Here is a 26,746-nt window from a genome sequence, read left to right on the forward strand (position 1 = left end):
GCTCACAGGTTGAACCCAAGTGTGTGTAACCATCAAGAGAAACTCTCAAGGGAGGCTCCGAAATTGGGTGCAGGCCAAAATTTTGGAGGGTGGTTGTAGCCACTACAACAAATGGCGACACACTAGTAGAACTCTATCTTCTCTACTTGGGATCATTGATAGTATAGGGCCTTGGTCCCTCAGGGAGTATTGAATCATTTTGTGGGTTACTTTGGATTCCCCACTTACCCCATGGACATACATGGTTCGCCTTTTGCCAACTCAGTCAAACACAATCAAAATTTCAGCTTCATCACATTGTTTCGAATCCGGGAAGGGTAGTTTAGCTCACAAGTTGAAAATTTTCAGAGTATAATTTTTCATCTCTGGCGTTGCTCCGCTACCAAAAAGCCTAGACAGTACCCTGACAGAGTCACACAGGAACACACACATTTCTCCACGGCTAGCGAGCCTGGTCAGTACCCTGGTGGAGTTGCATGCTTCACCTCTCTACATAGGAAGCCTTTCTCTTCTTTTGCCTTTTTATTTTTCAAGAGGACTATGCATATGCACTTATTTATTTTTGGGGTGGAAGAGGGATCCCAACTTATTGAGAGCAGAAGAGGTTATTCCTTTAGATAGGCATGTAACACCTCTCACATATCTTTTCTCGTTTAGATTTCCCCTTCTCCGTTTCTACTAGTTGGATGAGCTTGAACACACAAAGAAGAAGACTAAGTACAGGAATGGGGCTTCCCAATGGGTTCATGGTTTGACCAAAACTTCCCTTGCAGACGGTTCGTATTTTCCATCAAGACTTCATCAGCTGAAGGTTGTAACCAAGCACAAAGAATACGAACACAATATTGGACAAGTGTTGCAGTGTCACAGGTCTCTTCCTATCTCAGCCACATACTCTATTCAAAAGCTAGAATGTAATAGTTAGCATCACTTATTTCCAGAAACAAAAATAGTAATATATCAAGCAAAAAAACGAATGTAAACAAAAATAGCAAGAAAAACAGAAGCAGAAGTAAAAGCAAAAGCAAAGCGAGTAAGCAAACACACAAGCAAGCAAGCAAACAAACATCCAAATCAAGAAATAAAACAAGCATGCATGCAAGCAAACTGAAAGAAAACACTACTCCTACTCCTTAGCTAATGGTGCATGGGCTTGATCATGTGAAGAGATATTTCCAATGTAGCAACCGACGCATTGGTTGAACCAAGTTGGTGAAGGCTTGTTCCACGAGCAACCTAGTTTTGCGAACCAAAAAATGTGAAAGATACAACAATGGAAACAAACACACTCCAAGCATACAAGTGTCCATAGAACAAAAATGAGTGAAAGCACATGTTATGCACTATGTGGACTTGCCATGGTTCCATGCTACACTACGTGTAGATTTTGAGTGTATGTATTCCCTTGACCGTGATATGCAAGCAAACGTGATAAAGGTATACCACTTACATTGCGCAAGTGTGCTTGCTGTGTAAGATTCCTCCAATTCACGAGCGATGGGATCGTGTAGTTCGAGTGGAGGAAGTAAAATCGGAGTGCTAGATTGAACTTGAGTGCATACAAATGAGTGATGGGGAGCCTTTCATGTTTGAACAATTTCCTAATCAGAAGTGGAACCAACCTCAGGACAACAAGGGCACGATATAACCATCATCTCAAGCTAAAGTGCCTCGATAGTCTGTGGGGTTTCGACTTTGTTGAAAGATGGATCTTCATAGACCAGTGGCTTAGAAATATTAATAGCGAGTGAATCAACATCATGATCATATGATGAGGTGAAGAGATCACGACAACCAAGATCAAAAAATGCAGGATGTTGGTCAGCATCCTCATGGTTTGATGAACCACACAGAAGGGTAGATGAGAAGGAAGGATGTTCACCCTCTGTGTTTCCAAAAATATAAGATGAAAGATCAAGTGGATTTTCAATGAATGATTGGTCCTCTCCATTGTTCGATGATGGGATGACATACGTTGTGTCCTGCGAAAGATCAATAATGGGTGCATCTATGGATAGAGATACACATTAAAAATCAGAAATGGCAGGATCAACAAGGATGCTAGGAAAAAATGGAGGAGGTACGGACAGACTGGGATGGTCCCCTGCTGTCGGTGGATGTTCATGCTCCCCTTCATGCTCTTCATGAATTCCTGCACATGTTGGTTGTGCAACACCAACTCCATTGATAGATCAATCCTCGTTCAAAACAAGTGTAGAGTCTAAAATGGAAGAATAGAAGACAGTGTCATTCGGAGGATGATCATAATACAAAGACGGAGGTTGAGGTACAAAATGCACGTGACGAGGTATGAGACTCATAACCAACTCTGCGCGAAAATCAAAAGGAGCGATGTCGGGAGGTCATGACATTTCAACAAATGTGTCCTCATGCTCTTTGGCATCACTCTGCAATGGTGGAGTTGTTTGATGAGGGGATAGTGGACAATCACTTGTGATAGTGATCGTGTCCATCTGTGATTGTGCAGATCCATCACTGAAGAATGATGAGCGGGGTTTTAGCTTGAACTTCTTCTTGGGATGAGTAGATTTCTTAAGACGGTACTTGAATTGGTCCTAAAGATAGAAAAATTTCATCTGGCTCTTCGGAACTGGAAACTGTAAATCATGGAAGTGCTACCAAAAATCCATAGGCAATTCATGCAGAGCCTTCCATTGTTGTATCAGTTTTTGGTCAAGATGTTCTAGAACAAAATTATAGAAAGTGTCTTCAATGAGATCACAAAATTTCTCAAGTGAGTGCATGCTGTCAGCTGTTAGGCTACACAACCATCGATGTGGAGATTCGTGAAGTGTGTATGCAAGTAGCAAGTTGGCATGTTCGTCAGAACATCCATCTTCCTCGTGAAGCATGGAAAGAAAGTCATGTAAGAACTCAGGCCAGGCCACTTCGCCTTCACCATTATATGTGTAAGTGGAAAAGAGATCAAAGAACTCCCTCGTGATGGTGACATCTTTGTGATTCTAAAAACATCGCAGAGGGGGAAGAGTGAAACAATCCATGATAGATATGCAAAGGGTCAAAATAGAATGAGAGGACACATCTTGTCATCTGTCTCTCCTCCTATTGCCAGAAATGTTGATGTTGTTGGACCCGCCAACATTTAGGGGATCACCCTGGTATAAAGTCCCAACTAGACCTCACACTATTTTGTGTGGGAGTCCCATTCGGTATGATGGCCCGGTTGCCATTATATTAAGGATTTTCCTCAACTCTTGCTTGTCAGCACAGGAGAGTGGTCTACTTTGTCTTCGAGAAGTGAGGTTCGCGTGCCTGGTGAGTGTAAGTGTCACTTATGTCAATGGTTCTCTCACTGTAGAGGGAGAGAGTGAGAGTGAGTCCCAAGTCGGTTGGGAGAAGTCCCAACTCTGCTAGGAACACACAACACAGCAAGACATGCACAACTTCTGACGGAACAGCCCGCACGGATGCGGCAGTCACAACACACAAGGGAAGATAACACATATAACACTCAGTGGATTAGTCCACATGAGTGCAATGGTTTTTATAGCAAGTTTCATGTGAAAGTTTTGTCTAATGTTCGGGAGAGTAGTCTACACAAGTGAGACAGCGTTAAAAACATATACAATACATTTTCATTAATATATTTGTATTACAACAAGTGAATTAGTTCAAGGGTGAAACACGGATTCAAGCAACATGCATTACAAGTGTTAAAGATTAGTCTTACAATAGAAACGATACATGTGTGAAAACATGTTGGCCTGTTAGCAGGTTTCCGAATTAAGAGAAAGTTCCAAGACACATCGTTACACCATACATCACTAACCTCATGTGAGGGGCATTGGAGCCACTACGTACTCCTCAAAGAAAAGGTTACAGACTCTCTTGGCTATGTGGGATGATCTGAGGTGAAAATTTCTTTGCATGTACAAATGAGGGGGTATTTATAGCCAAGGGTGAAACTAATCCTTGTGGCTGTTCGACTACCCTCGTGACTGTTTGACTTCCATGACTTTCGACTTCACAAGACTCTTTGTACAACAAGTGGGTCTCTTGGAATTCCACGTTACATTACATTGATTTGACAACATGGCCCATAGTGGATATGTGGACAACATGACTCGTGACATGACTCGACATGACAGTGCCGGTACATCCGTGTTGCTGTTGAAGTGCATGTCAAGTTGCAGTGCTGCTGGGTGATGGATGTCTTCATGGTGTGTCACAACTTTACCTCTGCATGGAAAAGTGCGTGGAGTATTCAATGGTCGTTGGTTCGCTTGATGTTGCTATGGCACGTTTCTCCTTGCTTGTATGTTGGAGGGCTTGACAGGCTCATATGTTCGCAAAAGGTGCATATTCGTCCGTTCATCTGTCCATGAGCACATCTTTCATGTTTTCTCGTCCATCCATCTATGAACACATCTTTGCATGATCATCCGTTCGTGAGCACATCTCTTCACATGCATCATTTGTTTGTATGTTTGTGAACCTGTCCTTCTGCATGTGCTCCCTTCGTTCATCCCATTCATCGTCGTGCCATGTTTGTTGGTGTACCTATACCTACAGTCACTCATGGCGAGACAGCATCAAATCCAAACACCTCCTAGTCTACTAGGACACATGATCATTTCAAATGTAGGTGACCGAAAGAGGCAGCAAGGTTGTGAGGTGGGATGATGGCTCCAGGAACTGCTAAATAAAACTGTGCAAGAATCATTGGGTGATGAAGATGGGAAATCCAAGTCAACAGTGACTGTCCGCGAGGTCTCGCTCGACTGGAAGGCAAAACTGCGCAAATTTTGGGAGGGACAGTCTGAGCTGCAGGAAGGCGAGGCAGACAGAATCTGCATATTTTCCGGAACGAGTGGGTAGCAAGGGTTTGACAGCAAAATTTGGGCAATTTTCTGGAGGAATAGGTGGGGCTGCATGGATGATTAGTAGGAAAAAAATTTATAGTTTTTTGGAGGAACTAGCCGAGAGCCTGGCAACCAAAACTACACAATTCCCAGAGGGAACTGGTAGCAGAAGCTACAGAATTCCCAAGGGGAACTCGTAGTCAGCTGCCGGGATCTTGACAGCATAAACTGCGCAATTCCTGGAGGGAACTATCAATCTGTTGTTGGGAGTTGCTGGCGAGAGAAACTACACTGAAGCTGGGAGGATGGCCTGCTGATAATCTCTGCGCAATTTCTGAGCTGAGCGGACTACTGAGCAGTAGAAGGCCTGCTTATGAAAACTGCGCAATTTTTTGGATGAGCATTCCGTTGACTGTCAGGAGGACTAACTAGGAAAACTACGCTTTTTTCTGAGGCAGACAAGAATGGGCACTAGGTGTCTGTTTGGCCTATTTGTGCAATTTCCTTACTCAATAGAGCGGGAAAGGTCAACAACATCTGCGCAATTTTTTACGGGAGTCAGTCCTGAGGTGGCTGTCGGGTCCGACTCTCCGAGTGGCCAACATGAAGGTTGATTGAATTGCTTGTGGGAAATGCAACTTGAAAAGACTTTCTTGGTGCTTCTATGTTGTTTTGGGTGACAATCGATCAATTCGATGGTGGGGTGATTGTCTAGCTATCAAAGGGGATTTCGGTCGTCATAACTTCAACAAAATGATTAAGTGTGTGAACGAGTGAAAGATGCAAATGTGATCTTACAAGCACACACCCACATGACTTGACGACGAGACGACTCAAACCAACTAGACAAACATGTTCACATGACTGACTGACAGTGTCAATGACAAGCCTGACACTTGTGATTGATCATTGATTGACCGTGATGACGCTTGTGCGATAGTGAATGTGACTCCGTGTGTGTGCGACAGATGATTTCATAGCGAACATAACATGTACACATGAAGCGAAGACCTTGAGCATGACCATAACATGGTCGCAAGCATGACTTGGATACCAACATGCAAAAACTTGGCTGAAATGAACAAGCAAGGTGGATGCAAAGACTCACACGGGCTCACGGAGTGAACCTGAGTGTGTCCAGTCATCAAATGAAACTCTCGAGGGAGGCTCCGAAATTGAGTGTAGGCAAAAATTTTGGAGAGTGGTTGTAGCTGCTACAACACCTTCATATATGCAAATTTATGTTGTTGTTAATATTGAGAATTTAAGGTTGTATGAGCCTCCTTTGATAAAAGATCAAGGAGAAAATTTCCAAATTCCTTCCATTGAGGATTTTTCTCCTGGATACCTTGATGAACTACAGCAAGACACCATACTTGATAGAAGAACGAGGTCTTCAAATGAGGGAATGTGGATTACCTTCGAGTGGGGTTCAAAGGAAAAGATCCTTCAAAGGCCAAATGGATCGAGATTGGAAAGGTGAGGGAATTGTACCCTTACCTGCTGGACAACTGAAAGGGATTTTTTGGGTCCAAAAGGCTTCCAATAGGGAGGAATGATCAGGTGATCAAAAAATAGCTCAAAATTTAAAGTTGTCAGATTGGTGTGGAACCCGAATGACCGCGTATTTCTCGTCATCCTAAATCTGGTGCAACTAGTTTCGCACGAAACAGACACTGTATGCTTCCAGAATAATGTTCTGTTTGTTTTCCCAAACAGGTGATTTTTTGTAAAAAATTGACAACCTAGTCAATAGTCTGTACTGCTGACGTGGCACTGACTATGCAGATCTATGTGGCAGTTTGACTAGTTAACGTGCTCCTCCAGCAAATAGCAGGCTAACAAGTGGTATTTTGTTTTTGGTTGTAATTTGGAATTTTTGATTGGTTGGATTGGTGGCCAATCATCGGCTGACATGGCCGAGCCAGAGGCCACCACTTGGCAGCCTAGGGGCCACCAAAATATTGGGTTGAAGTCTGAGCAATAGTAGCAGGGGTTGAACTCGCGACCTCACAACACAAGTCCAAAGCCTCCACCAATAGGCCATAGAAATATATCTTAACATACTATGGCTTCGGCATATACTTAAGGACTATGAGCGCACCATTTCAGGGGAGGGGTTGACCCTTGGACACGATACCACCATGCGACCACTACCGGAGGGGAGCGGGGGCCTGGCCGATGGGGGCGGGTCGTTGGCCTTAGCTCCAGGCACGTGACCCCCATGTGCCCAGATTTTTCGAACTTAAGGGCTTAGAGGATGAATTAAAGTGCCCACAATTTGCACCAGATTTTGGGGGAAATGGCGCTCCATTAGCACAATCTGGGGCGAAATTGTCAATTAGGTGCCAAATTTTGGGGATTTTGTAGAGCAAATAGCAGCCAAACTTGGGCAAATGATAACTTGATGAGTTTTTTACCAAATTAGGAGAAGAAAGAGGCTACACATGCATTTTTGGGCATTCTGGAGCCATTGGAATAGGTTTCAGAACTTTCTAAGCATTGTAAACTGAGGTATTAACACTTTCAAGCATAATAGAGAGGCCCAAGGCATTGGAAGCTAGACCAAGGAGACGTAGCCTAGGAGGGGTGAACTCCTTCATCACGTGTTTTTGTGATATTGTTTATGGTGATGTTTATTTCTGCTATATGTTGTTGTTCAGTCATTTGTTTATGTTAATTTGCATATAAAAATTACATAAAATCACTCAAAAACTCATGTTTTAAACTTGCAATTAATCTCTTCAATCTTTAAGAACATTTAACATAATCTAAAAAGAAATTTAGTATCGAAAGCTAATTATCCCAATCAGATCAACGACCCACTACAATTCATGCATCATTCGTCAAGCTTTGGAAATTAAGAAACACCTTGATAATTTTAATCAAGAATATGTCTATAGAATTAGCCAATCTTGGAAGCTTATTATTTATCGATTAGACCAATACAACTTTCATGGTTCCGCCCCTTTATATATTTTGGTCTTATTATTATTTTATCTTTTAATCTCTTGATTTTCTCTTCTTCATCAATTATTTGTTTCTCAAAGGTTTCTATTTTTCCCCTATCCTTATCTAGTCTATATTTACCCTAAGTAAAATTATTTTGTTCACTTTTAAATCCTTATCTTACTCTATCATCTCTTCATAATTATTCTACCGCCCTCTGCTTTCTTCTTTTAAACGTTAAAATTCTCTTTAATTAATTTTAACTTTATTATATAACTATAATGATTTTATTACAATTAAGGAAAATTTAATATTGCTTTTTTACTTTATATCACTAATACTTTTCTAATTTATATCTCCTCCTTATTTTCATAATTCTACTTAAATTAAATTTCATTTTATTATGTGTTAGAAATTGTAGCAAGAAAGGCTCAATTTGACTTGTGCCTTAGTCAAATTGAGTAATTTGATTTTCCACATCCCCAAGATGACTTGGATTGCAGTTAGCTTGAGTGACATGACCTTGTCACTTAGTTATATCAGCAAGTTCTAGTTTGTAGGCTTGGACTAGAGTTTTGCATGTAGTGATTGCTAAAATTTAGCAATCTAGTTCAATGATTTTCAATTGAACTCAGTTCACTGAACTCAATTCATTAGTTGAGTCAGTTGAAGGTTAGTTGAGTAGCACAATTCTTGTTAACTCAGTGATCTCTCAGTTAAACTAGTCAATCAGATAAAAATAGCCCAAACATGCATGGAATTCGAATTGACTAGCTAGAGTGGAGGAAAAGGCACATTGTTATTATCAACTGTATATTGGTTTAGCGTACAGGCTTGGAAGTTAAGAAGGTGAATCGTTCCTTGGGAATTGCGCAAGAAAATAGGTGGAAATTCCTATCTTTTAGAAGTTAATTTCCTCAAGATTTGCACAACAAAATAGGAGGAAGATGGAGCCTTGAATTGGCTAAGTGTTGGCAAGAGCGGGACAGTCAGCAGGAGAACAAGTTTATGTTAGAAAATTAAATCATAGAGCAATGGAACACATCAAATATTGTGGAAACAAAAACACAGAAACACATAAAACAAGAGAGACACAGATATATGTGGTTCACCCAATTTGGTCTATGTCCACGGAGAAACAACCAGTCCTTCCTTTTATATTATCCAGTAAAATATAGATATACAACCTACAACATATTCGTTGTAATTTCCTCTTCTCTCTCACACAATCTCCTCTCTCTTTCTCACTCGCAATAATAATATGTAGCAATAATAAAATTTCCTCATATAAACCAAGGGTTACCTTCTAGGGAAAGAAACCCTAAATTAACATAACTTCTACCGTCATATCATCCACCTAATGAGCAGCCTAGATTGACTACAAAATTAAAGGGCGCTGTCGTCGGGGGCTCGCTAGCCCCTGAACCCCCTAGACGCGGTGGATAGTCCCCACAGGCCCTCATAGGGGGGACAATTCCACTAACCCCCCCCGTGTGGATGGGTGTACAGTATCCCTAGGATATACACCCAACTAAAAATAATACCTATGAATCCAGGAAGATAATCAAGCTCCACACCCAACAGTTTACAGTGCAAGGTGTGCTTCATATTCGAAGCAAGGCATTGTAATAGTTTCTCAATCTCATATGATTAATGAAAAGCAGCGGAGTGGGTTTTCCTAGTTGGTTTCACTTGTAAAATCATTGTGTTCTTTTGGTTTTCATGGTTGCAATATACTAAAACACAATACAAGATATACTTCTACAAAACTTTGTGGAAGCTTAATCGAATTAAGAAAGATCAAGAGAACACATATAACTAAGAATGAGAAATCAATCACACATAACACAGAAGAAATAACCCGGGGAAAGCCTCAACCTAAAACCCCAATCTCTGTATTATCATAAAAGTGGAAATCTTGTTCAAGTTACAAAAAGAATTATCTCACAAGTTATCCTGCTCTCTCTACAATCAAACAATGCTGCTCATAGATAGTCAAATGCTCTCACAACCTTCTCCTCTGCCTTCCAAGCCTCCTATTTCCTTCGCAGTTTTTCCTAGGGTCTAGTGCTTCCACATGTGTGAATTCCCACTTCACACTGCTCGCTTGGCTCAGAAATAACTGCACAAACCTGAAGGATATAAATCCTTCTGCATGAATGAGTTTCCTTTATAGGAAAAATTCATCCAACTGATAGTACATTGTCCCTCCTCTGATCTCAACTGGGTCTCTGACAGAACTGACATGCATGAGTTATTTATGAGAGAATATTCAGTTATCTGAAGTGCAGCGGTTACATGCATGCAAGCATTAACTAACTGAACTCACAATTTATTCAACAAACTGTTTCAATTAATCTAACTAGACTTGACTCAGTTAACTGAGAAAACTAATTACAACTCACTATTACAACTCATCCTTATCTCTTTAACTGATGGATAAATTCCTCAATTGATGGAGAAACTGTTGCATGTCCCCACATAGACTTCATGTTTGATTTTCTACAACTAATTAACTCAAGATGAATTAATTAATTATTTTATAAATAGCTGCTAAGATCAAATTCGAATTTTACTTCTCTATTATAGTTCAGGGACTAACTAAAATAGGAATCTAACCAAAAATGATATTTATAGCAATGCTACTTTTAGCACTTCCATTTTTCATTCCTTGTTTCTATGTCCGTCACTGGTACCCAAACTACTATTTATAGCAATGCAACTTTTAGCATTTCTTGTTGCTATTTTCAACACTCCCTCTCAACAAGAAAGGCATTCAACTTGAACCCAATTCTAAACCTTTGGAATGTTCTGCATGCAACACTTCTCCCAAGTGTTGTTGCTCCAGCAACTCTAGAAACAAAAAAATCTCCCAACTAACCTCCCTGTTGGGCTAGAAACTCCCTCTGATGTTGAAGCTCCCTCTACCACTGACAAGTGCTCCCTCTATGACCTCTGAGCTACTACAACACTCCATGCATCTCGCACCATTGCACACCTCTCTATGCCATCCTGCACTGGTGCAACACTCATGTGCCTCTTGCATTGTTGCAGCCTGCTAGTTATGCGTTGTCCTAATATTCCTGCACTGTAGCTCTCTCTACCACTCCATCTGCATCTGCCTCTACCCACTCAGCTAGTCCTGCTACTCCTCATCGGGGCTCCCGTAGCAAGGTCTAATCAAAGAGGTTGGGTACCTCAATGATCCTGCCCCTATTCCAGCCTTCTTTGGATTGTCACTCCACATCGCCCCACCTCTGACCTGGAGGTATGGATGCATGTGATCCCTCTACCCACTTTGCTCGAAATTTCCCCCTACTGGAGGTCTCTGCATGAGTGGATGCCTCCACTCGATCTCCTCTCAGCTTCTCCAATTATGGCTGCTCCACAACCTCCTAAAGTTGTTTCACCAATTATGGCTCCTTCACAATTGTCTGAGACTTCTTTTGGCGCTGCATGTTGAGAGGTAATGTACTCTCCCTCTCAACCACCAAGTCTCCATCATTTGCCTTGATCCTCAAAGCTTTGCATGCATCTTGAACCTCAAGAGCATATAGGTTCTTGACTCGTGAAATGATCTGCTTCACCTATCCCGTGGTGACATGTCTAAGGAAAACCTTTCCCTTACTGAAGACCACATCATAGCCTTTGTCTTCCAGCATTGCGATCGACACCAAATTTTTCTTCAGTCCTGGTACATACTTGACATTGGTCAAGGTAATGATAGTTCCATGCTCCCCCTAAAAAACAACCGTGCCTACACCTGAGACACCACATTTTTCATCATTACCCATCGCTATGAGTATCTGGAGATATTTCTCCTCCAAGGTACTGAACAAACTCTTGTCGCTGGTCATGTGGAAAGAAGCTCCATTGTCAAGAAACCATCCACTTCCCACCATGGATGAAACCATGCATGCGAAAAGTGTGAAATCCAACTCGAACTGTGAGGCCAGTGCCTCACCTTTTGATCCTTCCATGGGTCCCTTCTTGGATTTCCTCAGTGGACAATTTGTAGCAAAATGGCCCACCTCATGACAACGAAAGCATCGCACTTTCGATTTGTCAAACTTCTTCCCACCATGGGAAGAACTCGATTTGGGATGAGAATCCTTCTCCTTCCAATTCTTCGCCTTACTCTCTAAGGCGCAATTTTCTTTATCCTCCTTGGATGATGAACATCCATCTCTAGTGCATCTTCTCATCTCCTCCTGTATTAAATCCAACCAAAGTCGTTCCCAATTTGGCAGTTTCTCTCTTCCATTAACTGAGTCTTGGTAGCTATGCCAGCTCTTAGGAAGACCGAGGAGTGCAAGACTCACCATGTCATCATCAGCGGTCGTGATCCTTACACTTCCAAGCTCATCCCTGTAGGTGGTGAGCTTGTTCAGATATGTAGAGATTGTGTTGCCATTTTTACACTTGATCTTACAAAGCTTGTTTTTTAGCGCCAACATCCTCTGATTGCTTCTGTTCTGATATAGATCTTTCAATGTTTTCCACATCAAAAACAATGTCTTTCCCATGGAGGCTCGAGACAATGTGGTCTTGAACTCCCTCCAGGAGGATTCTCCTTGCTCTAGCCACACATTTCTTCCATTCTACCAGTTGATTAGCATCAGTTGGCTTGGGGACTTCTTGATCAATGAAGTCCTTTAGACCGTTATCCTCTAATACTACCTCCATGTGATCCTTCCACGCTATATAATTTGAGCTTCCATCAAGGGCATACTCGAGTCTTAAACCGTTGAATGCCATTAGTGAAATTGAGATGTGATAAGAACTCGATTTCTATATTCAAGAACCACAACCTTCGAACTCCTCCTTCTTGTATATTGTTCCTTTCCTTGATCACCTTTTCTCCAATACCATGTAGAAATTCCCACTATAGATCAACAGATTATGCAATATACTAAAACACAATACAAGATATACTTCTACAACACTTTGCGGAAGCTTAATCGAATTGAGCAAGATCAAGAGAACACATATAACTGAGAATGAGAAATCAATCACACATAACACAGAAGAAATAACCCGGGGAAAGCCTCACCCTAAAACCCCAATCTCTGTATTATCAGAAAAGTGGAAATCTTGTTCAAGTTACAAAAAGAATCAGCTCACAAGCTATTCTGCTCTCTCTGCAATCAAATAATGTTGCTCATAGACAGTCAAAGGCTCTCACAACCTTCTCCTCTGCCCTCCAAGCCTCCTATTTCCTTGCGCAGTTTTTCCTGGGGTCTAGTGCTTCCACATGTGTGAATTCCCGCCTCACACTACTCACTTGGCTTAGAAATAACTACACAAACCTGAAGGAGATAAATCCTTCTGCATTGATGAGTTTCCTTTATAGGAAAAATTCATCTAACTGATAGTACAATATCCCTCCTCTGATCTCAACTGGGTCTTTAACAAAACTGACATGCATGAGTTATTTATGAGAGAATATTCAGTTATCTGAAGTGCAGTAGTTACATGCATGCAAGCATTAACTAACTGAACTCACAATTAATTCAACAAACTGTTTCAATTAATCTAACTAGACTTGACTCAGTTAACTAAGCCAACTAATTACAACTCATCCTCATCTCTTTAACTGATGGATAAATTCCTCAATCAATGAAGAAACTGTTGCATGTCCCCACATAGACTTCATGTTTGATTTTCTACAACTAATTAACTCAATATGAATTAATTAATCATTTTACAAATAGCTCCTAAGATCAAATTCGAATTTTACTTCTCTATTTTAGTTCAGGGAGTAACTAAAGTAGGAATCTAACCTGAAATGCTATTTATAGCAATGCTATTTTTAGCACTTACATTTTTCATTCCTTGTTGCTATCTCCAACACTGGTACCCAAATTTCTATTTATAACAATGCTATTTTTAGCATTTCTTGTTGCTATTTTCAACATGTTTCTATATCGTGATTTCCATTCCACGGAATAGTAGAGAAAATTTGTAATCTCTTGATTTTAGTTTGATTTCATTAGTAGTAGAAAATTTCTATTAATTTCTACATGGTATCATAGCATAAATCACTGTTCACTCTTAGGTGGTTCATGCATCCCAAAAGAGAAGGAGCTAATTCCTTGATGAGAGGAGCTATCCCTTTGAAGCAGGGCTTTATCCCTTTGAAGGAGGACCTAGTCGCTTCCCTCCATTGCACTATAAATTAAGGCATTGGGCTGGTTGCTAGAGAGGTTAGAAGCTGAACATTTTGAGGGTAAATGCTGGTGGAATTGAGACTTCCTAGTTAAGCTTGAAAGGAAAGATCACATACCTTTTTGGCTTCATTGGGAAGAAAGTGAAACTTGTCAAAGTAGAGGAGACTTCTTGTTGGACCCTGGCAGGAGCTTGTACAGCATCAAGGCACAGGTTGTAAAGTTCTTCTTTGATTTGAATTAATACAATCAGATTCATTTTTCTCAACAAATTGTCTTATGTCATTTATTTCATGAATTCCTTGATCATCATGATAAGTATGCTTTATGATATTGGCTTTTCAGGTGCTATTTAATTTGTTTGCTTGTTTGTGTTTGCATATTCGCTACAAGGGAGCTCATTTGGATCAAAGGAGCAAGCCTTCCACAAACTTGCGTTGGACCCAAGGTAGGCCTAAAACACTTGTTTGCCTTTGTTTATGAATTGCATATTTAGAGAAAGATAGTTTTTGATTGTCTTGCTTGTCACTAGATATCGTTAGATTCTAGGAAGGTCTATCTTGTCCGCAAGATCGACTCATTCCGTGTGACAAAATGGCGACCATACTGGGGACTTGAATGTTTAATTTTTTCCTTGCTTTTACTTTGGCCTGAGAAACTGTGCTTTTGTTTCTGTTTTTGGCTTGATGTGTGTGGGATTGGGTAGGTTTAGTTAATCTTGAATTATTTTTTGTTTTTCATACTTTTGGGAGTGGACCGCACCCTATGCTTGTAACACAGTGCGGACCTATCCACACTTTTGCTTTACACACAGAGCGGTACCACACCTGTGTGGACTGCGGGCCTGCGGACCCTGTCAAAATTTTTGAAAAACTTAAAATTTTCTCCCTCGGTCACCTTAGGATTTGTTTATGTGTTTTTAGCCTCTACCCAGATCTGCACGTGACTTCTCAAGAACTTTTCTTAGGTTAATTCCATTGGCATTCCTATTTTAAGCTTTTATCAATTGGGTGTTTTGAGTCTCTTTTTTGAGAAATTCTTAATTTGATTTCCTTTAGTCATTACTTGGAGGTCTCTCTTAGTCTTTTCCTTTGAGTGTTTTTATTTTTTGATCTTTGGAACTCTCACCCAATTTTCTCGACTTGCACTTGATTGGTTCTTAGATTACATTAGAATCATCTTGTGTTTGAGAATTCTCTTGCATAGATCACATTTGCATAATTAGAATTCTCATTTTCAGAATATGGATGAAAAATGTGCATAGATTACATTTGCATACTTTTCAAATGAATTGTGCATATATTACAATTGCATAGTTTACATTCTGAAAAATCAATCTATATTTAGATCAGCTTTCTTTGATTTGAATTTACATATTTTTATTCTTGTTTTAAACACACACAAAATGAAAATAAAAAATGTTTTGGAATTGATTTGCATTAGTTTTTCTTGATGAAATTAGTGCATTAGAGAATTTGTTATATTTTCTCTTAGTGATCAATTTTTTGCATTGTTGGAAGTGAATGGAAACTCTCTCCTTACTTTAGTTGGGATTCATCGAATTGAAAAGATTACATTATCATATTCGATTGCATTCAGTTTTGGGTCGGGTCATAACACCATTGGTTTCGTATCCATTTACCCCTTTGAGTAATAACAGCCTAAATAACACATCGCTTAATTAAAATTCATCTAGTAATTTTTACATTTTTAGGGCTCTTTCCACCAATCTAGCTTAGGCTAGTGTCTTGGAATAGGTTTTAATAAACTCTCCAAGATAGTAAAACAAACAAGTAGTTGTATCTTGCGGTAGGAGATAAATTCCAATTGTTACATCTATGCTCTGGGAAAGCTCCTCTTAAAGGATAATAACGAGATCATATCTGAACCAGTGTGGGAATCAATCCTTCCTCATTGGGAATGATAGAAGATATTCACGTATTAAAAATGGTAAACCTCAGATTAACCATTGTCGAGGAGCCTGGGGTCACTTGTTGGTAAACCTTGGATTATGTCAAGGAGCCTTCAAGGGGATTGAGCTTGTTACTCTGCCCTTGCGTGCGTATCGGATCATAGACTGTTTCCCCAGGTATATTTGTTTCCGTTGGTAACCTTAGTGACCATATTCTATAGGATTCTTTCCTAAGGTGACGGTGGAGGGAAGGTCCCACTATACCTGGAGTAGACGTCAACTAGACTCACTTGGATTTTCTGGGGGGTTCTCTTCACTCGAGACGGTTTAGTGGAGAAACTTGTGCCAGTCTATTCATTAAGCAGGTTGTCAGGGTAACTGTTCCAACTACCATTTCTGTATTGAATTCTGCGACGTTGGATTTCATCACCAACTAGTGTTTTCAGTACGGAAAGTTACTGTTTGTGTGTGGTTTGACTCCTAGATTTGATAGTGCGTGTTAATTTGTTTGTTTTTACTTTTAGAGACCATAGGTGTGAATTGTGAATTGTTAATTTTAGTTTTAAATTGTTAATAAAATTCACTGAAGTTGAATATAATGGCAAATGTTCCGGAATTTACCAACCAAGGAACCCCTCTTAACGAGAATCCTAGTACTTTTCCTTATTTTGGAAATTTTGGTCCTCCTTATATGGCTACTTTGTCATTACCTGGATTTACAATAGGTTTACCGATATGGTTATTTTCAACTTCGTTGGTCCCAAATACTCCAATTGTTCCACCTCAACCGAATGCTTCACCTCAACAGAGTTCACCATCTCAACATCACCAACCTTCTATTGACCCTTTACCTTCTTCGCCTAATTTTTCTTCCTCCATTTATTCCTCTTCGCTTGGTAAAAGCCTTGACGCTAGTAACCAGGTAGCTAAGAAGAAGAAGAAAGGGAAGAAGAAGAAGCAAGATAAGAAAGAAGTCAACCAACCAACCACGACTATAAGTGTTAGTTGTGTTGAGGAAACCTCCAACATGAATCGTAAACCCAAATACCCTTGCAGGCTTTGTAAGGGTGACCACTTCCTTATCAATTGTCCTGGTATTCCAAAGGTCTTGGAAGTATGGTCAAAAAAATCTCATCAACTTTCCATTGATCCATCAACCAGTGATAGTCAGGTTCCTGGGGAAAAGGGTAAAGTTAGGTTGTAATTTATGCAAAGGGAGTCATCAAACTCACATTTGCCCTCACATGGATGAAGCCTCAAAATTGTTGGAAAACCTTACTATTCCATAGCAAGAATTTCCAACTGGTTACCGTAAACTTTCTCCCAACCTACCGTCAACTGACGAAGTGATTGATATAATTTCAAGTACAGTCGATCCCACTCTTCCATTGAAGAGTGAAACTCATATCACTCAGGTTGATGATCCATTAGTTGATCAAGTGGTCGATTCAATTTCACATTCGGTCGATCCCACTCTCCCTTTAGAGAGTGAACTTCATACCGCTCAGGTTCTTCTTGTTACATCAGATTCTTCTATGCCGGGGGGCATTTCACCTATTTCTACAGAACCCCCTCCAAGTACTGAGGTCTTTTCCTTTGATTGGAATAGACTGGCAGAACCTCATCTTCCTTCCTCCATCCCTTTCCAAATCATTGTCAAGGTTGGTGGTAGGGACATGCACCGCACACAGGTAGATGAGGGTGCTTCTGTTAGTATTTTATCCTCAACTGCTTGGAAAGCTTTGGGTTGCCCTCAGCTTGCACCTATTATGCAGAATCTGAAAGCTTTTAACAGAACCATTAGTGAACCTTTAGGGATCCTTCCTAAGTTTTCTATTACCTTGGAAGGTAAAACTATCTATATTGATCTTATGGTAGTTCAAGGTCCCTTGGATTTCAATTTACTCCTTGGGCGAGACTATGTTTATGCAATGAAAGCTGTCGTATCGACACTCTTTCGCGTGATGTCTTTCCCTCACAATGGCAATATTGTGACTGTAGACCAGCTTTCGTTCCCTAGTCTTGTTTCAACTACCAATAATATGACACCCCTAAATGTTCCTGATTCTAAAGTCGTACCTACCCCGCCACGGGTTAATTATGTGGCAACTGGTCTCATGTTTTCAGTTACTGATGTAAGTGAGCCTCTCACTGTTTGCTCATCTTCCTTTGATTTAGATCCGGTAATTGACATGGAAAACTCTATGGGATTATTTGAACGCGATGTTCTTATCCCTTTTGAGTCCCTTGACATGTGTTCCTTCCAGAGAACTATTCTTCCTTCTGATGAAGACCTTTTGGAAGCCATGATCAAGGTGTGTCCATTGACATGTCTTTCTTCGAGTTGGAAGCCATGATTAGTGAGTGCGAGGATAGTTTTTTCCTGTATCAACCTCATTAAAAAATGAAACAGACTGTTTTGAGGAAAGTTCCTTGTCTTGTGTCAATCTCGTTAAAAAATGAATCAAGGATTTTAGAGGATAGTTCCTGTTACTGAGTCAACCTCATTAAAAAATGAATCAAGTAGATTGTAGGTTATATAAGTAGATTGTAGAGAGTAGACATGAGCATAGTTCCTTGTCTTGTGTCAAGCTCGTTAAAAAATGAATCAAGGATTTTTAGAGTATAGTTCCTTGTTAGGTAGATTGTAGAGAGTAGTTATGAGCATAGTTCCTTATCTTGTGTCAAGCTCATTTAAAAAATGAAACAAGGGTTTTGAGGATAGTTCTTTTCCTGTGTCAACCTCACTAAAAAATGAAACAACTCCCACGAGTCTTTCCAAAATTTCGAAAGTAAACCTTCATTTCATCCACCTGGTTGAATGCAATGAAGCTTGGGGGGCATGTACCTCGATTTGCGTCATTATGCTGGGGGCATGCGAACTTATAACAAGCATAATTTTTCGTTTCAAGCTTGCGTAAACATGAAACCAGATCTGAGCATAGTTCTTTTCCTATGTCAAGCTCGTTAGAAAATGAAACAAATCCTCCTCTAATTGAGTCGAGAGTTTGACTAGATCTCATAAATGTTAAGTTGTATATTTAGGTTAGTTATTTCAGTTTTTGCATAATTTTCTTACAGTTTTAGGTCGAGTCTTTCAAATGATCTCGTAATTGAACCTTCATTCCATCCAGCTATTAGTTACCAGCAGTGTACTTAGTTGAATTAAATGAAGCTGGGGGGCATGCGCTCTAGCAGTTATGCTTAGGGGGCATCAAGCACAGTTTTCTCTCTGTTTCAAGCTTGTGTAAAAAAGAAACTACTTTGAAGCATAGTTTCTCTCTGTTTCAAGCTTGTGTAAAAATGAAACTACTTTGAAGCATAGTTTTTCTCTGTTTCAAGCTTTTGTAAAAATGAAACCTATCTCGAGTCAATTTCAGTTATTTTCAAGACTCGTTAAACTCATGAAAATCCCAAGATTATTTTGCTATCTTTCATTCTCGTAAAACAAATGAAAATGCCGAGTTCTTTCCGTCTTTTCCTGCTCGTAAATTAAATTGAAAGTCGGCCATATGAGTACATTTTTATCATTTTTTCGAACTCGTCAAAACTTACGAAAAAGTGAAACCTTATAGTCACCTTTAAGCTCTTTTCTAACTCCTAAAATATGAAAAGATTGCCGAGTTTTTCTTTTTAAGCTCGTTAAAACGGAACTAAAAGGAAGGTCCACTTACAGCTCTTTTCTAACCGTAAAAACATGAAAATATTGCCGGGTTTTTGTCGTTTCAAATTCGATATTGGTTATAAAACGATGTGTCCTTGATCGCTTTTTTACTTTTTCATATCAGAGGCACTAATTATGAAAAGTACTCCTTGGTCGTAATGATCAAGCGGTTCTCTCAAGTATTATTTTATACTTTTTCGGGCTTGGGAGACACAAATTTACGAAAAAGGACAACCATGGAGTTTTCTTAAGTTTTTTCAAACTCTCTAAAATTGAAAAACACCGAGTTTCTCCTATACTGGACTCGTTAAAATTTAACAGTAAAGGACCTGTTCAATTACAAACAGGAACGGACCACTCCTTCTTAGGGTTCGAATTTAAACTAAGTTGGACTCATCCGAAGGATGAGCTTATAATCAAGCAAATGTTATCCTCCTCAAGCTTGTCAAAAATAAAGAGGTACTTGCTAGAAATGGTGGGGGAAAAGAGAGAAAAATGAGCCTGTTTGTCATACTTTGTAACCACTCTTGAACATGACACTTTTATTCACCTGGTTTGGGAAATCCTTTGCCTAACAGTTGATCAAACCATATTGAAAGTCTTCAGCCGGTTTTTGGGTATTAACTTTGGGTCAATTGTCACCAAACCATCTGTCGTGTCGTTATGTGTTCAAGAGGTCAGTGCAAATAAGCCATTCATCTGCAAAATATCTGTCATCCATCTTGACCATCCCTAAGTCAATCCTTGCAACTAAATTTCTTCAAACTTGATCTATGATTTCGTGTTGTGGGCTTGCCCACGACAGATCGCTTTCTATCGACTTCAACTCATTATCTAGAAAGATGATCTAGAAATCATCAGTACCTTGGGATCTGCATGCCTCAATGGCAGGTTTCTCACCTTCGACGATAGGTTGCATCATTGACCTTCGATCAAAGGATTCCGTGACATGTTCGACATCAACACATCTATTCACATCTCATGGATTGTACTGAGTACTTTGAGAGCCATTGACATTAATGGTGGTTTCTCTCATGCTTGTTAACAATTTACATCATTGACTGGTAATCAAGTGGTTTCTACCATGTCCGACTTCAACACATTCATTCGCATGGATAGAATCGTACTATTTCAGGAAGTAGAAATGAAGACCCTGGATCTAGTTTCCGCCATCCAGGCTGCGAGGAATTTTGTATTCATTATACTGTGGACTATTCATAAACAGATGGCTGCGTCCATACTGTGTCTACATGTGTCTATACTTGTGATGTATTACAAGATCATTCCTATATCAGAGCAGTAGTTAGTTTTCTAGTCAGTTTTGATCTAAGTATGGGAATGCCTACCTCAGCGATGATATGATCTCATACATATATTTTTCATTGAATGTTTTTACAGGTTCCAACCGGGCTCTCCACAAGATGATCCTCGAAATGATAAAGTACTTCACTCTTCCTAGATGATAAATGAAATCCTCATATACTACAGACTTCGCACTTTAGGGGGAAATCTGTTACACAAAAATATCGTCACCAAGACTATTTGCAGTCAGTATGGGTCTATCATCACTTATACTGTCCTCCTAAGCAAGTCTCAGACCTTAGCTCTTCATGTCAAGCTTTGAATATGAGAGAAAGACATTGAAAATCAACAAAGCTCTGGTTCCGCACTTTCTCTCATTTTTACCTACGGTCCCACACCCCCTGTTCACAATAACTGCAGACCTGCCCGCTCTGTCCCTAAAGGAGTGGGTGCAGACCTCTGTGAAAGTCAAAAAGGCGCAAGCTTATTCTAAAAAACTCACTTTGGGTTAATTCTAGATGATTCTAGAAGGAATTTTGACGTGGATTGTTCGCTCTTAGGTGGTTCATGCATCCCAAAAGAGAAGGAGCTAATCCCTTGATGAGAGGAGCTATCCCTTTGAAGGAGGGCTTTATCCCTTTGAAGGAGGACCTAGTAACTTCCCTCCATTGCACTATAAATTAAGGCATTGGGCTGGTTGCTAGAGAGGTTAGAAGCTAAACATTTTGAGGGTAAATGCTGGTGGAATTGAGACTTCCTAGTTAAGCTTGAAAGGAAAGATCACATACCTTTTTGGCTTCATTGGGAAGAGAGTGAAACTTGTCAAAGTATAGGAGACTTCTTGTGGGCAGGTCCGTAGTTATTGTGAACAGGGGGTGAGCGACCGCAGGTAAAAATGAGAGAGAGTGCGGAACCAGAGCGTTGTTGATTTTCAATGTCTTTCTCTCATATTCAAAGCTTGACATGAAGAGCTGAGGTCTGAGACTTGCGTAGGAGGACAATATAAGTGATGATAGACCCATACTGACTGCAAATAGTCATGGTGACGATATTTTTGTGTAACAATCACACTATAAACTAGTCAACAGATCTTCTCCTTTAGAGATTTCAATTTGCAGATTTAGTGAAGCAGTTTTCTTCCATGCAAGAAAATGTATTTCAACGGGTTGATATTGGAGTACCCCTTGGAGGGAACCTCAAATTTCATATCTTGGACGGACAATATGTAAGTTGTACTCGATGATAATGGAGTGTTGGAATACACCAAAACTCACATTTCAAAACCAGCAGTATCAGATGCACAACAATTAGCCAAGTGGAAGAAGCATTCCGCAAAAGCTAGGAGGATCATCCTAGAGGGCATGACAAACCATATAGTGACATGGGTACAATAAAATCTAACCATATGCTTGCATTCATTAAAATTAGCTCACAACACTAAACTGAAATTGACACAATAGGTATACACATAAATTGAAAATTATTAATTTATAAAACAAAATAATTACAGGAGAACTTCTCATACTTCACTCTCACACTTGCTTACACATTTCTACAAACTCCCAAAATATCTCTCATAATCAATAAAATCTCTCATCTAATCCCTTATCCCTAGATAAGAGCTAACTAATCCATAATCCTCTCAAACCTTCCACAATACTCTCGAACCTTCTCTTATTTACAATGATATTCATTTGCTTTAAAAACTATAGAAAATACATTAATTAATTAAATCCTAACTTTACAAACTAACTCCTATAATAAACAATTGACCCATGCTAGATGCACCTGCATCAGACTCCCCAAGTAAAAGAAAATCATGGTCTCCGGACCATTAGTCATGATTAAAAAATCCTCCTGGATCCCAAACTTTAGTCTGTCGTTTATCATGTACTATGTTGTTCATTTTCTGTGGTTGTCCTTTTCTGTTTTCCAGGTTTCCAAACTTTATGTTGCAATTCTCCCTTCTCCTTGTTGATATATGCTTGTTTTGTTGTCATCGAAAAGCTTCTGCTATCTTTGTTTCTTCCTACAATATGTCTCTTTTGTGACACTTTCACCATCAATCTTCTAATTTGTTCAATTCCCATGTCGAACTTGTCTTCTTGCTGGTAAAAATCACCCATTCTTTGTTGAAAATGATTGTTGTCCTCCATGAATTCACTAGGATACCACTCATATTATATCATTCTCTACCTCTTCTCTTCAAGGTTTTTCTTATTACTGTCACTTTGTTGCTGCATTTTCTTCATTGAAACCCCGTCCTTATCCTCTATGAAATTTTTGCAATACATCATCATTTCATTTTCTTCATAATTGTTCTTTGGATTGTCCAACCAAACCTCTAAAAATATCATTTATGCAGCAACATCCTCCATATCTATGCCTTTGCAGACTTGCATAGGTTCCTCCAATGGTTCCTGAGCTTCCTTAATTTCCATTTTACTCTCAGTTTCTTGTGATTCTCCACTACCTACAAACACAAAATAAGTATTAAGTTTCAAAATCATGAGACGTGGAGGTCTCTCTTATGGCTTCCTTCATCCCTTCCTTATGTAGCATACAATCCTTCAAGTTTTCCACTGACTCTTTCTCATCTTTTTCAATTTGCTTATTGGTGTCCATATCCATATATTCATCATCCTTGTCACCAAGCAACGATCCTTGCTCTGGTTCACAAAGGTATATATTTGTCGAAGTTTCTCTGCTTCCAAAATTCTTAGTTCATGCTTCTGTCATCTTTCCATTAACTCTTTAATTGGTCATTTAACTATTCGCTTTATTACCCGTCTATGTCTCTATCTTTGTAATAGCTCTAGAAACACGCCAAAACATACCTTTAATTCAAAAACCTCTTTCTCTTCATCATCAATGCCAATTTCTATGGCATTATCATGGTCTTGTTCTAGAATTTGTATCTTCATTTTCTTCTCCTTTCGTGAACTTCACCTTCTTCATTGCAAGCTGCAATTGAATCACTTTACCAAGATATCTCTGTTGAACTTGTTCAATATCTTATTTCACTTGAACCTTCTTTATGAGTACTCCTTTTCTCATCTACTTCCTTTTGTTGCAAACAACAACTGCAGTAACTCTTCAAGTTGTCTTCACAATTACCAGACTTTTTGGGTGTCGGGCTCTGCCAATCATGCACCCATTACATTCAAAGACTCAAACTTCAACACACTTTTTAATTTTTGACCCCAAACTTTTAATTTGACATCAATTTTTAATGGACCTTGACTTGAATTAATAAACTCCTGAACTTATTCAACTTATACAAGGACCTTTGTTCATTTGATCATTCATAACCTCCTTTGGATTTCACAATTATGACTTTGAGCTCAAAACTCATGACTTTAGACAAAAAGTTTCATTACATTCTTCCACAAATACCTTTAACCACCACTAAATCTCTCTCATCCAACTTACATAAGCTTATTTCTTTAAGATTCGGACATTTCCCTAATTTCTCACCTTATACACTAAGTCTCTTTCATATGCCACTTATTCTCTTAAAAAAAAACAATTATAATAATTTTCTCCACACTATCTTCTTATACATTCCCTTATTACCCCATTATTAAAATCCCTTTTAAAAACAAACTTTTATAACACTTACGTATCCCCCATTAAAAACTTCACTTTATCATTCCTTTTAAAATTCTATTAAAAATCAATTTTATGAAATGCTTTTATAAAAGTGAATTCAGCTTTGTTTTTAAAAGTCGTATGCATGGAATATAATGTACCCCACATATATTTGGTAGATCGGGTTGTGAATAAAATTCTCCATGCCATACGTCTTGCAGAAATTTGGGGCGCAATAGAAAAGCTTGTGGTTGTGGAGTTTTTAAAAAAAGTCATATACCATTTTGAGCAGCCCTATGGGTATGAATCGAGGAACTGAGAGTAGTAGTAGGATGCGACTCATGATATATCCGTCATCATCCCGGAAATTAGGTTCCCACAAGCCGGTCCCTAGTCTCATGTGTAGTAAAATATCTACGTTTCATGTTGTTCTAGGGGTGATGGGAAGGGAGGGGAGGGAGGTGCGGCAGTGTCACTGTCTCTCTCCGGTGAGGGCTCCCATTTGTACTGGAAAAAGTGCAGTCACAATGATTCGAAACCTAAGAAAACAGAAGCTATCAAAAAACCTCTTTTGCTTTGGGCTTATTCTTCCATGACTGTTCTTAATAAATGTTGATTACTGTTGCACAACAAACCTACCCGTGGCTGCAACCAATTTCATGCAACCTCTTCAAGATTTCACTGCACTATACTACGCACTAAGGTTCATGGAAGTCACAGAAATTTACGCTTTTGCATGCAGAACCTCGCTTATAAAAGCAAAAGCGAACTACCATGGTATCTCTATTTCTATGGACGCGGATTCCTCAAGTGGCAAACTTCAGCAATCTTAGTGAGATCGGCTTTCTAAACTCGAGATTTCTTCGAATCTTAGTGACAACAACGCATTGCAATCCTATCACGATGGACAGGCTGCCCGGATCCCCAACAGACCGACTCTCTTATCGTCGACTTTCACCAAGAATCGACATTCCATACGATTTCGGTCCCAGCAGTCTTTGAACACCAAAGTCAGCGAAAATATTGATGAGGGCATTTCAAGTCTTTTAAGGGCCTTCATACATTCGAAGAGATGGAGTAATGAGGTAAGAATATTGTTGCTCCTGCTCTGATACCAAAAATTGACGTAGGTACAATAACATCTAACCATATCCCTGCATTCATTAACATTAGCTCACAACAGTAAACTGAAAATGACACAATCATTATACACATAAACTAAAAATTATTAATTAATAAAACAAAATAATTACAGGAAAACTTCTCATACTTCACTCTCACACATACACATTTCTACATCTTACATGCCTCATAGGTTATTTTCAATTTATACAAATGGATTAGAACCCAAGGTAGGTTCTAGATCCCTCAACAAACTCCCAAAATATCTCTCATAATCCATAAAATCTCTCATATAATCCCTTATCCCTAGATAAGAGCTAAATAATCCATAATCCTCTCAAACCTTCAACAATACTCTCGAATCTTCTCTTCCTTACAATAATCTTCATTCTCTCTTAGAAACTACAGAAAAATACATTAATTAAATAAATTCTAACTTTACAAACTAACTTCTCTAATAAAAAATTGACCCAGGATAAATGCACCTGCATCAAATTCCCCAAGTAAAAGAAAATCGTGATCTCGGGACCATTAGTCATGATAAAAAAATCTTCTTGGATCCCAAACTTTAGTCTGTCGCTCATCATGTACTATGTTATGTTGTTAATGTTCTGTGGCTATCCTTTTCTATTTTCTAGGTTTCCAAACTTTATGTTGCAATTCTCCCTTCTCCTTGTTGATATATGCTTGCTTTGTTGTCATCAACAAGCTTCTGCTATCTTTTTTTCTTCCTACAATGTCTTTTTTATGACACTTTCAGCATCAATCTTCTAATCTCTTCAATTTCCATGTCCATCTTGTCTTCTTGCAAGTAAAAATCACCCGTTCTTTGTTGAAAATTATGTTGTCCTCCATGAATTCATTAGGATACCACTCATATTCTATCACTCTCCTCTTCTCTTGGAAGTTGTTCATATTACTGCCACTTTGCTGTTGTATTTTATTCATTGAAACCTTGTCCTCATCCACTATGAAATTGTTGCAGTCCATCATCATTTCATTTGCTTCATAATTGTTCTTTGGATTGTCCAACCAATCCTCTAAAAATCCATATCTGTAGCAACATCCTCCATATCTATGCCTTTGTAGACTTGCATAGGTTCCTCCAATGGTTCCTGAGCTTTCTTAATTTCCAATTTACTCTCGGTTTCTTATGATTCTCCACTACCTACAAACACAAAATAAGTATTAGTTT

The 26,746-nt window shown here is 39.2% G+C and overlaps 1 protein-coding gene across 1 annotated transcript in view; it reads left to right on the plus strand.

Annotated features, from left to right (window-relative positions):
• Nucleotides 1-22,889, plus strand: part of LOC149157565 (uncharacterized) — a 49,584-nt gene extending 26,695 nt beyond the window's left edge. The window contains exon 2 of the mRNA XM_089433728.1: nt 22,775-22,889. Within this exon, the coding sequence (XP_089289854.1) occupies nt 22,775-22,889 (115 nt within the window). The remainder of the gene's footprint in view (nt 1-22,774) is intronic.
• The last annotated feature ends 3,857 nt before the right edge of the window (nt 22,890-26,746 follow it).

Source organism: Pinus tabuliformis, chromosome 5_2 (assembly GCF_031772625.1).
Source record: "Pinus tabuliformis cultivar Carrire ecotype Pingquan chromosome 5_2, CPIR1, whole genome shotgun sequence".
Lineage (NCBI taxonomy): Eukaryota > Viridiplantae > Streptophyta > Pinopsida > Pinales > Pinaceae > Pinus > Pinus tabuliformis.